The sequence below is a fragment of the Macaca fascicularis genome, chromosome 1 (assembly GCF_037993035.2).
Source record: "Macaca fascicularis isolate 582-1 chromosome 1, T2T-MFA8v1.1".
NCBI lineage: Eukaryota > Metazoa > Chordata > Mammalia > Primates > Cercopithecidae > Macaca > Macaca fascicularis.
Window position 1 is genome coordinate 224,331,025 of NC_088375.1, and position 13,366 is coordinate 224,344,390.

At 46.7% G+C, this 13,366-nt stretch overlaps 1 protein-coding gene across 11 annotated transcripts in view; it reads right to left on the reverse strand.

Moving 5' to 3' along the window:
• The window catches only part of PEX14 (peroxisomal biogenesis factor 14), a 158,326-nt gene extending 145,798 nt beyond the window's left edge, over nt 1–12,528 (reverse strand). For 7 of the 11 annotated variants that reach the window (XM_074020741.1, XM_065534505.1, XM_045387356.2 and 4 more), the window contains exon 1: nt 12,472–12,528. Coding sequence is in view for 3 of the 11 variants with exons in the window: in XM_045387356.2 (XP_045243291.1) it covers nt 12,472–12,507 (36 nt within the window). In the remaining 8 variants the exon portion in view is untranslated. Of the gene's footprint in view, nt 1–12,393 lie in introns of all 11 variants that reach the window. The other 4 variants (XM_074020717.1, XM_074020750.1, XM_074020706.1 and 1 more) reach the window with 2 other exon arrangements.
• Between the last annotated feature and the right edge of the window lie 838 nt (nt 12,529–13,366).

The window sequence follows — 13,366 nt, forward strand, 5'->3', positions numbered from 1 at the left end:
TGAATTTCTTCAACTTGACAAAGGCACCTACTACAAAATACCTATAGCTAACACTTAACTGTAGAAGACTAAAAATATTTCCCCCCAAATCGGGAACAAAGCAAGGACATCCACTTCCACTGTTCCTTTTAACATTACACTCAAAAGTCCTAGACAGTGCAATAAAGCAAGAAAAATTAAAAGCATATTAATGGGAAGGCAAGAAGTAAAGCTGTCTTTATTTGCAGACATATATCATCTACAGAGAAATCACAAGGAATGTACAAAAAAGGTGCTAGAGGCCGGGCGTGGTGGCTCACACCTGTAATCCCAGCACTTTGGGAGGCTGGGGCTGGCAGATCACCTAATGTCAGGAGTTCAAGACCAGCCTGGCTAACATGGTGAAACCCCGTCTCTACTAAAAATACAAAAAAATTAGCCGGGCGTAGTGGCGGGCACCTGTAATCCCAGCTACTAGGGAGTCTGAGACAGGAAAACCGCTTGAACCCAGGAGGTGGAGGTTTTCAGTGAGCCAAGAGCACACTACTGCACTCCAGCCTGGGTGACAGAGCGCAAGTGTGTCTCAAAAAAAAAAAAAAAAAGGCCGGGCGCGGTGGCTCAAGCCTGTAATCCCAGCACTCTGGGAGGCCGAGACGGGCGGATCACAAGGTCAGGAGATCGAGACCACCCTGGCTAACATGGTGAAACCCTGTCTCCACTAAAAAATACAAAAAACTAGCTGGGCGAGGTGACGGGCGCCTGTAGTCCCAGCTACTTGGGAGGCTGAGGCAGGAGAATGGCGTGAACCCAGGAGGCGGAGCTTGCAGAGAGCTGAGATCCGGCCACTGCACTCCAGCATGGGTGACAGAGCGAGACTCCGTCTCAAAAAAAAAAAAAAAAAAAAAAAAAAAAGCTAATAGAATTAAGAGTTAACAAGCTTGCAGATACAAGGCCAATATATAAAATTCAATTTTATTTCTACATTAGTAGCATTGAATAATTAAAAAATAAAATCTATAAATATAACAGCATCATAAAAACAAAACACATTTAGGCTCGGCCCTGTGGTTCATGCTTGTAATTCCAGCACTTTGGGAGGCAGAGGTAGGAGGGCTACTGAAGTCCAGAAGTTCAAGACTAGCCTGAGCAACACAGCGAGACCCCCTCTCTACAAAAATTCAAAAAAATAATTAGCTGGGCATGGTAGCATGCACCTGTAGTCTTAGCTACTCGGGAGGCTGAGGCTGGAAGATCACTTGAGCCCAGGACTTGGAGATTACAGTGAGCTATGATCACACCACTACACTCCAGCTTGGATGACAAAGAAAGACCCTGTCTAAAAAAAAAACACACACACACACACAAATAAATAACACTACACACTCACTAGAATGGCTAAAAACATTTAGACAGTTTCTTACAAAGCTAAACATACTTATTACATGACCCTACCATTCCACTCACAGGTTATTTCCCAAGAAAAATGAACAATATGTCCTCACAAACACTTATACATACACGAATACTCACAGTAGCCCAGAATTAGAAGCAATCCTGTGGCGAACAGACTCTAAGGTGACCCCATGATCCCCACCTCCTGGTATCCATGCCCCTGTGCTGTTCCTTCTCCTCAAATGTGGGCAGGATCTGTTACTTGCTTCTGGCTAACAGAATATGGCAAAGGTGACAGCATGTACGTGATTGCATTAATGTGGGTAAGATACATAGTGGTAATGTCCATTTTACTAACAGACTCTCCCTTTTGCTGGCTTTGAGGAGGCGAGTGGGAAGACTCATTTGGCAAAAAACTGAGGGCGGCCGTTGGCTGACAGTAACAAACTAAAGTCTCCAGTCTCATGGTCCGTAAGGAACTGAATGCCACCAACAAGCACACAAGCTAGGAAGCAGACCCCTCCCCAGTCAAGCCTTGTGTGCAACCACAGTCCCGACAGGTTTCTCAATAGTAGCCTGGTGAAACTCAGCCCAGCGGTTTCCTGACTCCTGACCCACAGAAACCATAAGATAATCAATGTGTGCTATGCTAAGCTGCTAAATTTGTGGTAATACTGTTACTCGGGAATCAAAAACTACTACAAATGTCGATCAACTAGTGAACTGATCAACAAATTGAGGTACAGTCATCCATACGATGGAATACTACTCAGTAGTAAAAAGTAATTAATGGCCAGGCACAGTGGCTCACGCCTGTAATGCCAACACATTGAGAGGCCAAGGCAGATGGATCACCTGAGGTCAGGAGTTGAAGACCAGCCTGACTAACACAGTGAAACCCCGTCTCTACTAAATAAAAAAAAATTGGCCGGGAGCAGTGGCTCACACATGTAATCCCAGCACTTTGGGAGGCCAAGGTGGGCAAAGCATTTGAGGTCAGGGGTTCAAGACCACCCTGGCCAACATGGGGAAACCTTGTCTCTACTAAAAATTCAAAAAATTAGCCAATTAGCCAGTTATGGTGGTGGGTGTCTGTAATCCCAGCTACTGGAAAGCTGAGGCAGGAGAATCTCTTTTTTTTTGAGACGGAGTTTCACTCTTGTTCAGGCTGGAATGCAATGGCACGATCTCAGCTCACCGCAACCTCCACCTCCCAGGTTCAAGCAATTCTCCTGCCTCAGCCTCCCTAGTAGCTGGGATTATAGGCATGTGCCACCACACCAGGCCAACTTTGTATTTTTAGTAAAGACAGGGTTTCTCCACATTGGTCAGACTGGTCTCGAACTCCCAACCTCAGGTGATCCACCCGCCTAGGCCTCCCAAAGTGCTGGGATTACAGGCGTGAGCCACCGCGCCCACCCAGGAGAATCTCTTGAACCCGGGAGGCAGGGGTTGCAGTGAGCCAAGATTGCACCACTTCACTCCAACCTGGGCAGCAAGAGCGAAATACCATCTCAAAAAAAAAAAAAAAAAAAAACGGTAATTCATTACTGATAATTACTGATATATACAATAACATGAATAAATTTCACAAACATTATTCTGAGCCAAAAAAGACGTAAAAGAAGGCTGGGCGCGGTGGCTCACGCCTGTAATCTCAGCACTTTGGGAGGCCAAGGCAGGCGGATCACAAGGTCAGGAAATCGAGACCATCCTGGCTAACACGGTGAAACCCCATCTCTACTAAAAATGCAAAAAATTAGCCAGGCGAGGTGGCGGGCACCTGTAGTCCCAGCTACTCGGGAGGCTGATGCAGGAGAATGGCGTGAACCCGGGAGGCGGAGGTTGCATTGAGCTGAGATTGTGCCACTGCACTCCAGCCTGGGCAACAGAGTGAGACTCCGTCTCAAAAAAAAAAAAAGACAAAAGAGGTTGGGCGTGGTAGCTCACACCTGTAATCCCAGCACTCTGGGAGGCCTAGACGGGCAGATCACGAGGTCAGGAGATCGAGACCATCCTGGCGAACACAGTGAAACCCCGTCTCTACTAAAAATACAAAAAAAAAAAAAAAAATTAGCCAGGCGTGGTGGCGGGCGCCTGTAGTCCCAGCTTCTAGGGAGGCTGAGGCAGGAGAATGGCGTGAACCCGGGAGGCAGCAGAGCTTGCAGTGAGCGGAGATCGCACCACTGCACTCCAGCCTGGGCAACAGAGCAAGACTCCGTCTCAAAAAAAAAAAAAGACATAAAAGAATACATAATGAATTCATCCATATGAAATTCTAGGAGGGACAAATATAATCTACAGTAATAGAAAACAGTTCAGATTTCCTAGGACCACAGGCAAGGATTCACTGGGAAGGGGTGTAAGGGAACATTTAGGGATACTGAAACTACTGATCTTGCTTGTGGCAGTGTTGGTTACACAGGTTTAGGGGCGGTAGTGGTTACACAGGTATACACAATTTGTCAAAACTCAAACTGATCACAACACACCTATTCGAATTCCACAGTAAAGTTTAGGCCATAAGACTTTGTCAGTCAATAAAATATTAAATCTAAAATAATGACAAAAACTTGGCCAGGCTGGGCGCGGTGCCTCATGCCTGTAATCCCAGCACTTCGGGAGGCCTAGGCGGGCAGATCATGAGGTCAGGAGATCGAGGCCATCCTGGCCAACATAGTGAAACCCCGTCTCTACTAAAATACAAAAAGTTAGCCAGGCGTGGTGGTGCACACCTGTAGTCCCAGCTACTCCAGAGGCTAAGGCAGGACAATCACTTGAACCTGGGAGGTGGAGATTGCGGTGAGCCGAGATCACACCACTGCACTCCAGCCTGGAGACAGAGCAAGACTCCATCTCAAAAAAAAAAAAAAAAAAAAACTTGGCCAGGTTCACATCTGTAATCCTAGCACTTTGGGAGGCCAAGGCAGGAGGATTCCTTGAGCCCAGGAGGTCAAGACTGCAGTGAGCCATGACTGTGCCACTGCACTCTAGCCAGGGTGACAGAGTGAGACCCTGTCTCAAAAATTTTAAAAAATACTAGCAAAGTTGCAAAGAAAGCAACTAGTTTAGCAAGTTACCTTTATGATGGAGAAATGTGATAGACACCACCTTAACCAAGCACTCAAACTTAATCTTCAACAATGGGACACGTTCCTCCAGATGTGATACATAGATAGACACAATGTCACTTATTTAATATTCTCACAAAAGAATGTTTAACCTGGATCTAAACATAAGGGAACAAATCAGACAAATCCAGATGGTGGAACATTTCACAAAACAAGTAGTCCAGACTCTCCAAACATGTCAATACCATAAAAAATAAAAAATGTAGATGAACTCACCAGAAATGCACATATTATGTTCACAGAAAGACATGTACAGGTGTTGTCACAGCAGTAGTATTTGTAATGACCCCAAAAGTGAAACAATCTAATGTCCATTAAAAGTAAAATGGCTCCGGCCAGGCACGGTGGCTGACACCTGTAATCCCAGCACTTTGGGAGGATGAGGCAGGCGGATCATGAGGTCAAGAGATCGAGACCATCCTGGCCAACATCGAGAAACCCCATTTCTACTAAAAATACAAAAACTAGCTGGGCGTGGTGGCACGCGCCCGTAGTCCCAGCTACTTGGGAGGCTGAGGAAGGAGAATCACCTGAACCCAGGGGGCAGAGGTTGCAGTGAGCCGAGATCGCGCCATTGCACTCCAGCCTGGCGACAGAGTGAGACTCCATCTCAAAAAAAAAAAAAGTGGATGGGCCACCCGCAGTGGCTCAGGCCTATAATCCCACCACTTTGGGAGGCCAAGGCAGGCAGATCATTTGAGGTCAGGAGTTCGAGACCAGACTGGCCAACATGGTGAAACCCCGTTTCTACTAAAAACACAAAAATTAGCCAGGCATGGTGGCAGGTGCCTACAATCCCAACTACTCGGGAGGGTGAGGCAGAAGAATCACTTGAACCCAGGAGGCAGAGGTTGCAGTGAGTCAAGATCGTGCCACTGCACTCCAGTCTGGGTGATAGAGCAAGACTCAGTCTCAAAAAAAAAAAAAAAAAGGAAAAAAAAAAAAAAGTAGAATGGTAGCCAGGTGTGGTCACTCACACTGGTAATCTCAGCACTTTGGGAGGCCCAGGCAGGCAGATTGCTTGAGCTCAAGAGTTCAAGACTAGCCTGGGCAACATGGTAAAACCCCATCTCTACAAAAACTACAAAAATAATTAGCCAGGTGTGGTGGCATGTGCCTGTGGTCCCAGTTACCAGAGGAGCTGAGGTAGGGGATGGCTTGAGCTTGGGAAGCAGAGTTTGCAATGAGCCGAAATCGTACCACTGCACTTCAGCCTGGGCAACAGAGCCAGATATTGTCTCAAAAAAAAAAAAAAAAAAAAAAAAAAGTAGAATGATTAATAATAAATGGCCAAACACATTCATACAATGTAGTAACTATATAACTATATAAAGTCGTGATAATAAACTCGCTGTTCCTCATCATGAATGAATCTCAAAAATATACGTTAAGTAAAAGGAGCCTGGGAAACTAAGGCGGGAGGCTCGCTTGAGGTCAGGAGTTCGAGACCAGCCTGGGCAACACAGCGAGACCTGACCTCTACAAAAAATAAATAGCTGGGCATCATAGTGCACGACTATAGTCCCAGCTACTCGGGAGGCTGAGGCTAGAGGATCACTTGAATCCAGGAGGTCAAGGCTACAGTGAGCTGTGATAACACCTCTCCACTCCAGACTGGGTGACAGAGTAAGACCCTGTCTCAAAAAACAAACAAACAAAAAAGTTTAAGGTTGGGCATGGTGGCTCCCAGCACTGTGGGAAGCCGAGGTGGGTGGATCACTTGAGGTCAGCGGTTCAAGACCATCCTGGCCAACATGGCAAAACCCTGTTTCTACTAAAAATACAAAAAAATTAGCCAGGCATGGTAGTGGGCACCTGCAATTCCAGCTACTTGGGAAGCTGAGACAGGAGAAATCTCTTGAACCCAGGAGGCGGAGGTTGTAGTGAGCCAAGATTGCACCACTGCACTCCAGCCTGGGCAACAGAGCAAGACTCCGTCTCAAACAAAAAAAAAAAGAAAGAAAGAAACTAAAGAAACAAATCAATGCAAACTCTGTTGCTTCACTAGATCCTGATTTGTTTTAAGTGTGAAAATTTGAGTGCAGATTCTGTTTTAAATAATATTATTTATCAACACTTAAATTTCTTCTGTGATAATGGTATTGTGGTTATGTAGGGGAATAATAACCTTACTCTTATGAGAGACAAGGTGAAATATTTTAGGATGAAAAATCCTTGATGTCTGTAACTTACTAGAAATCCTTCCCCCCCAAAAAAAAATATGTATGTATGGATGGATGGATAGATAGATAGATAGATAGATAGATAGATAGATAGATAGATAGATACTGACATAAGCAAATTCAGCAAAATGTGAACAGTGCATCTTGGTGAAGTTTTTATGGGAATTTTACAGAAGTTCTCAGTATTATCCTTTCAACTTTTCTCTATGTGAGAAATTTTTCAAAATAAAAAGTTGAGGCCGGGTGCAAGGCTCACGCCTGTAATCCCAACACTGTGGGAGGCCGAGGCAGGTGGATCACCTGAGGTCCGGAGTTCAAGACTAGCCTGGCCAACATGGCGAAACCCCATCTCTACTGAAAATACAAAAAAATTAGCTGGGCGTGGTGGCAGGTACCTGTAGTCCCAGCTACTCAGGAGGCTGAGACAGGAGAATCACTTGAACCCAGGAGGCAGAGGTTGCAGTGAGCCGAGATCGTGCCACTGTACTCCAGATTGGGAGACAGAACAAGACTCCATCTCAAAAAAAAAAAAAAAGGTTAGCCAAGCATGGTGGCACGCACCTGTAGTCCCAGCTACTCAGGAGGCTGAGGCAGGAGAACCTCTTGAACCAAGGAGGCTGAGGGTGCAGTGAGCCAAGATTGAGCCACTGCACTCCAGCCTGGGCAACAGAGGGAAGGGAGACTCCGTCTCAAAAAAAAAAAAAAAGAAAAAAAAAAGTTGAGAAGGCAAATACCTTGTCTGACCTACTGTTATTCAAGAGTTCAACAGACTCTCAGAACTACATGTAAAGACTGGGAGAAGGAAACTAACTCTGGGCACTTACCATGCAGCAGGTGCTCTTCACAGCTGTGATCTCAGTCAACACTAAAAGGGTAATTATTTTTTATTTTATTTATTTTTTAAGCAATAGGGTTTCACCCTGTTCAGGGTGGAGTACAGTGGTTTATTCACATATGTGATCATCGTGCACTATAGACTCCAACTCCTGGGCTCAAGCAATCCTCCAGCCTCAGCCTCCTGAGTAGCTGGAACTACAGACATGCACCACCACACCCGGCTTTAGGGTAACTATTATTGCTCTCGTTTTACAGAGGAGAAAACATACTCAGAAATGTGGAGTGATAAGTCCAATAGTTGTGAGTGATGAAGTTCCACCAAAACCTGCCAGGATGTGAGGCCATGCTCTTCCACTCTTTCACTCTGCTCTTCTCCCTGCCTGCTTCTGTAGCCTCTCAATGCAAAATTTACCGTACTCAGTGAACCTCTACAGATAGGAAATCTACCTTCCACAGTAATACTCAATACTCAGTAACTGTGAAGTAATCATGCCTGAACCATGCCTCTGTTGTTCAGCGAAGGAAGAAAAGCTAGTAGGAAAGTTGGGAAATAGAGATAACGTTTCTCATTCCTACGGGCTCCAACATGTACACACCAGAAAGGACTTCCATGAGAGATCAGCCATGCTGGCTGGGCGTGGTGGCTCATGCTTATAATCTCAGCACTTTCTCTCTCTCTCTCTCTCTCTCTTTTTTTTCCCCCCAAACAGGGTCTTGCTCTCTCACCCAGGCTGGAGTGCAGTAGCACAATCACCGTTCTCTACAGCCTCAACCTCCCAGGCCCAAGTGATGCTCTCGCCTCAGCCTCCTATGTAGCTGGGACCACAAGCAAGCGCTACCGTGCCTGGCTAATTTTTAAATTTTCCTAGGAATGAGGTCTCCCTGTATTGCAAAGGCTGGTCTCAAACTCCTGGCCTCAAGCGATCCTCCCACCTCAGCCTCCCCAAGTGCTGAGATTACAGGTATGAGCCATCACGCCCAGCCAGGAACTCACCACTACAAAAACTGTTTTAAAAATACTTTAGCCAGGCATGATGGTGTGCACCTATAGATCCAGTTACTCGGGAGGCTGAGACAAAAGGATTGCCTGAGCCCGGGCGGGCAAAGATGCAGTGAGCCATGATCACACCACCGCACTCTGGTGACAGAGTTAGACCCTGTCTCAATCAATAGATCAACCACGTAAAACAGAGCAATGTGGGGAACACAGAACAAAGGAAGCAATAAATGAAATTCCAACAAATCGCCTTGAGGATAGACTAAAAAGACTATACCATTATGAAAAAGTATGTTCCTGGGGGAGGGGGGAGGGATGGCATTGGGAGTTATACCTGATGTAAATGACGAGTTGATGGGTGCAGCGCACCAACACGGCACAAGTATACATATGTAACAAACCTGCACATTGTGCACATGTACCCTAGAACTTAAAGTATAATAAAAAAAAAGAAAAAGTATGTTCCTGAAGTGCAAAAGTAATGAAGGACAGCTAGCATAAACACTAGCATTCAGGGCATTCCTTGAAATTTTAAGGAATTACTTCTGAATAAAAGAACTTTACTAGACAAGTAGTCAACACATGAAAAATGATACCCCAAAAGATATTGTAATAGAACTTGAGGAAAGTTTAGATCCATTAGTGAGTGCAAATTCAGAACTTATTAAATTGAATAATAATAATAGACAACACATTGTTTCAGGCACTGTTCTGGCACTTTTACATAAATAACTGATTTAGGGCCAGGCGCAGTGGCTCACGCCTGTAATCCCAAGCACTTTGGGAGGCTGAGGCGGGTGGATTACCTGAGGTGAGGAGTTTGAGACCAGCCTGTCCAATACGGTGAAACCCATCTCTACTTAAAAATATATATATATACAAAAATTAGCCAGGCATGGTGGTGCATACCTGTAGTCCTAGCTACTTGGGAGGCTGAAGCAGGAGAATCACTTGAACCAGGGAGGGAGAGGTTGCAGTGAGCCAAGATCGTGCCACTGCACTCCAGCCTGGGCAACAGAGTGAGACTCGGTCTCAAAAATAAATAAATAAATAAATAACTCATTTGGCCCTCAGAGCAACTCTATGAGATAGGTCCTAGTATTTTCCCTGTTTCACACATGGAGAAATTAAGTCCAGAAAAATTAAGTAGACCTGTCCAAGATCACATTGCTGGTAAGTTAGTGGAGTTAGGATTCCAAGCCAGAGGGTCTGGCTTTAGAGCCTGTACTTGTAACCACTATTCTACACTGCCTCTCAAGGGAAGAGAAGGTTATTCACCTTTAATCACTAGAAACCAGAGACTGATAGGACAAGGCTAACGAACAAACTTTCTGTGAGAGACAGAATACTGGCTCAGCCCCACGGTTCTAACCCTACACAACAAACCAGGTGTGGGGGAATTAGCTAAACAGTCCTTTCAATCCTATACTGCTTTAATCGGAGAAATGGGAAACTGGATTGATCAAGACTTGAAAATGAAACAAACAGTTGCTGAAGAGCATTGCTTCATTCAAAAAGTGTGCATTTGCTACTTGTTAGATAGCGATAGAATCTGGTAAGAAAAGTTCAAGCTTTGGCTGGGCACGGTGGCTCACACCTGTAATCCCAGCACTTTGGGAGGCCAAGGCGGGCGGATCACGAAGTCAGGAGATCGAGACCATCCTGGCTAACACGGTGAAACCCCATCTCTACTAAAAATATAAAAAATTAGCCAGGCATGCTGGCGGGCACCTGTAGTCCCAGCTACTCGGTAGGCTGAGGCAGGAGAATGGCATGAACCCAGGAGACAGAGGTTGCAGTGAGCCAAGATCGTGCCACTGCACTCTAGCCTGGGCGACAGACCGAGACTGCGTCTCAAAAAAAAAAAAAAAAAAGTTCAAGTTTTTCTGCCAGGCTGCTGGCATGTTCTGTTGCAATCCTACCTCTACCAGCTTTGGAAAGCAGGGCAAAGAAGCAGCAGAGCTGAAAATCAAGTAAGTGATGGCCATGCCCCCTTAAAGGACCTTAGATCCTTTTCTATTAAATACATATACAGAGAAGGCAAACTTGCAAAACCAAAAGAATCCTTGGGCATGACAATGGCTCCAAGTGGCAAGATTTTTAGTACTGTTTACAGCACGGGCAAATTAAATGTCCTGTAAGAATCAGGAACAGAACCAGGCATGGTGGCTCACGCATACAATCTCAGCACTTTGGGAGGCTGAGGCGGGCAGATCACTTGAAGTCAGGAGTTCAAGACCAGCCTGGCCAACATGGTGAAACCCATCTCCACTAAAAATACAAAAATTAGTCAGGTGTGGTGGCAGGCACCTGTAGTCCCAGCTACTTGGGAGGCTGAGGCAGGAGAATAGCTCGAACCCGGGAGGCAGAGGTTGCAGTGAGCCGAAATTGTGCCAATGCACTCCAGCATGGGTGACAGAGAGAAACTCTGTCTCAAAAAAGAAAAAAGAATCAGGAACTGAGGACACCGTTCAATCCCAGCCTGCGGGCATTCCTAACACAAAACAATTCAAGAGAAATCCAGACCCCAAGATGCCTCAGTATTTCACAAACTAAATGTGGTAAGGCAAGAAAGGAGAGGCCCTCCTCGCAAGACACTTGCCAAACTCCAGAACACCTGACAGTGAGAAGGCCACAATCAGTCCTTGTTATTTCCCATGTTTTACAATCAAGACATCTTCTTCCTGAATCATTCACACTGCTAATAGAAGCTGGTATGGGGGAACACACCAACTCCTTTAAGTGCAATTCCTGTAACAGATACGCAGAATAAGACAGTAAGAAACACTAAGCGGTGGTCTTCTACCTCTAAAGGAAGTGAAATACTAGTAAGTTGCTGAAAACTCTTAGACGTGTTTCAAGGAGGTGGGAGAGGAGGAATGAGGCCCCAAGTTGAAACTATTTTCCTCTTCCTCATTCTAATCCTAACTAAACTCAAAAATATATGGAAGACTAGTGGAGTCACACAGGTACAATACAGGCTCAACAGGGCACACGATTTGGGGGCATGTCACAAACCCTTAGTATTCATTTCTGTGAAATGGAGGTTAACAGCCTGCACTTCATAAACGTTGTAGTGAACACTAAACGAGATAATAGATGTAATTTGTCCTCAACATGACAGCACATACGCAGTTAAATGTAAGATCTCTCTTAGCCTTTTTCTCCTCACCCCATCCCACCCCACCCCACCTTTGGACTATAAACCCCTTCGGAGGCCTTATCATCCACTGCCTCCCTACCGCAGAGGCACAGGCGTCAACACTGGTCCCTATTGTCCCCTTATTGGAGTGGGATTTGTCTGAATCTGCAGGTGAAAAGCTAGAGCGGAGCTCTCGGCCAACAAAACCAAACCCAGGGAAGCGAGGATGGGTCCTCAGCCAAAAGCTTGGTGGCGTCTGTTATTCACAGTGCGTCCCTTTCCTATCAACGCACTGCGAGGGCTCGACTATATTATTTCTGACTCTCCAACTTGACGAGAAAAGCGCAAAGGTGACTACAGATGAAGAGGCTGGCAGCCACTCTAGGAGGCTGAGGCCGTGAGGGAGTGGGAACCCTGATGGAATCAGGCCCCTCCCCGGAGGGGACAGCCAGGAACGATCTATCCTCTCCTTCTCAAGCCCTCGCAGCTCAAGGCTGAGGACTTCCCAAAGGTCCCGCCACCCTCCCCGCCAAGCTCAAGTGGGACCAGAGGTGCTGGCAGGCAGGAAGTTGGGACCCGGGGGCAAGGCCAAGCACCAGAGCCCGGGCTCCGGAATGTGGTCAAAGAGGGGTCACCGGGGGAGGGGCCGGGCAGGGAGGACCTGGGGAGGGGCGGGGCTCGGGAGGGGGCAAGAGGTCGGGGTCCCCAGCCTCGGAGACTCGGGGTCCCTACCCGGCTCCCAGCCGTATGCTCAGCGCCCCCTCCAGCCGGGGTCTCCGCTGCACAGCGGAGCAGTCCCACTCCCCTTACCTGGCTCGGCTGCTCTGCCTGCTCCGAAGACGCCATCTTTCTGAGGCCTGACTAATCAACCGCCGCAGGGCGAGGTTTCTCCCAGGCGCCCTCGCTCTCGCCCTCCCGCCCAGACTAAGGTAGCCGGAACAGAGCCTGTCGATGTGGGGGACTGGGGCAGAGGGTGGAGCCCGGGTGTCCGGGTCACCTTGCATAGTTTCCGTTAATCTCTGCTTTCCAGGAAGATCCCAAGTCTATAGCTTCTTTGCGTTGTTGCGTTGTTATATGTGTATTATTCTGGGGTTTTGGTGTTTTTTTTTTTTTTTGAGACGGAGTTTCGCTCTTCGCCTATGATGGAGTGCACGATCTCGGCTCACCGCAACCTCCGCCTCCCGGGTTCAAGCGATTCTCCTGCCTCAGCCTCCCGAGTAGCTGGGATTACAGGCATGCACCACCACGCCCGGCTAACTTTGTATTTTTAGTAGAGATGGAGTTTCTCCATGTTGGTCAGGCTGCTCTCGAACTCCCGAACTCAGGTGATCCGCCTGCCTTGGCCTCCCAAAGTGTTGGGATTACAGGCGTGAGCCGCCGCGCCCGGCCCATATTATTCTTATTGAGTTAAATCTCTGCCCATCCCCACAGTGCCGTGAGCATATTTAGGTACTTGCTAATGGATGAATGCGAAGAAACTTGGAAATTAATTTTTAGACATCAGTTCAGTTCCATTCATTGAGTGCCTACTATATGCTAGGAACTTTGGTAGGCCTTGAAATAAAAAGATTCAAGACTCAGTCCCTACTCCCACGCCCAGGCCAAACACACACACAATTACAGTATTGTGGGGATAGGACTCAGATAAGAGTGCAGGTCTATTGCAAGAACACACAAAAGGCATTTTGAAGAGAAGAGGCTTCTA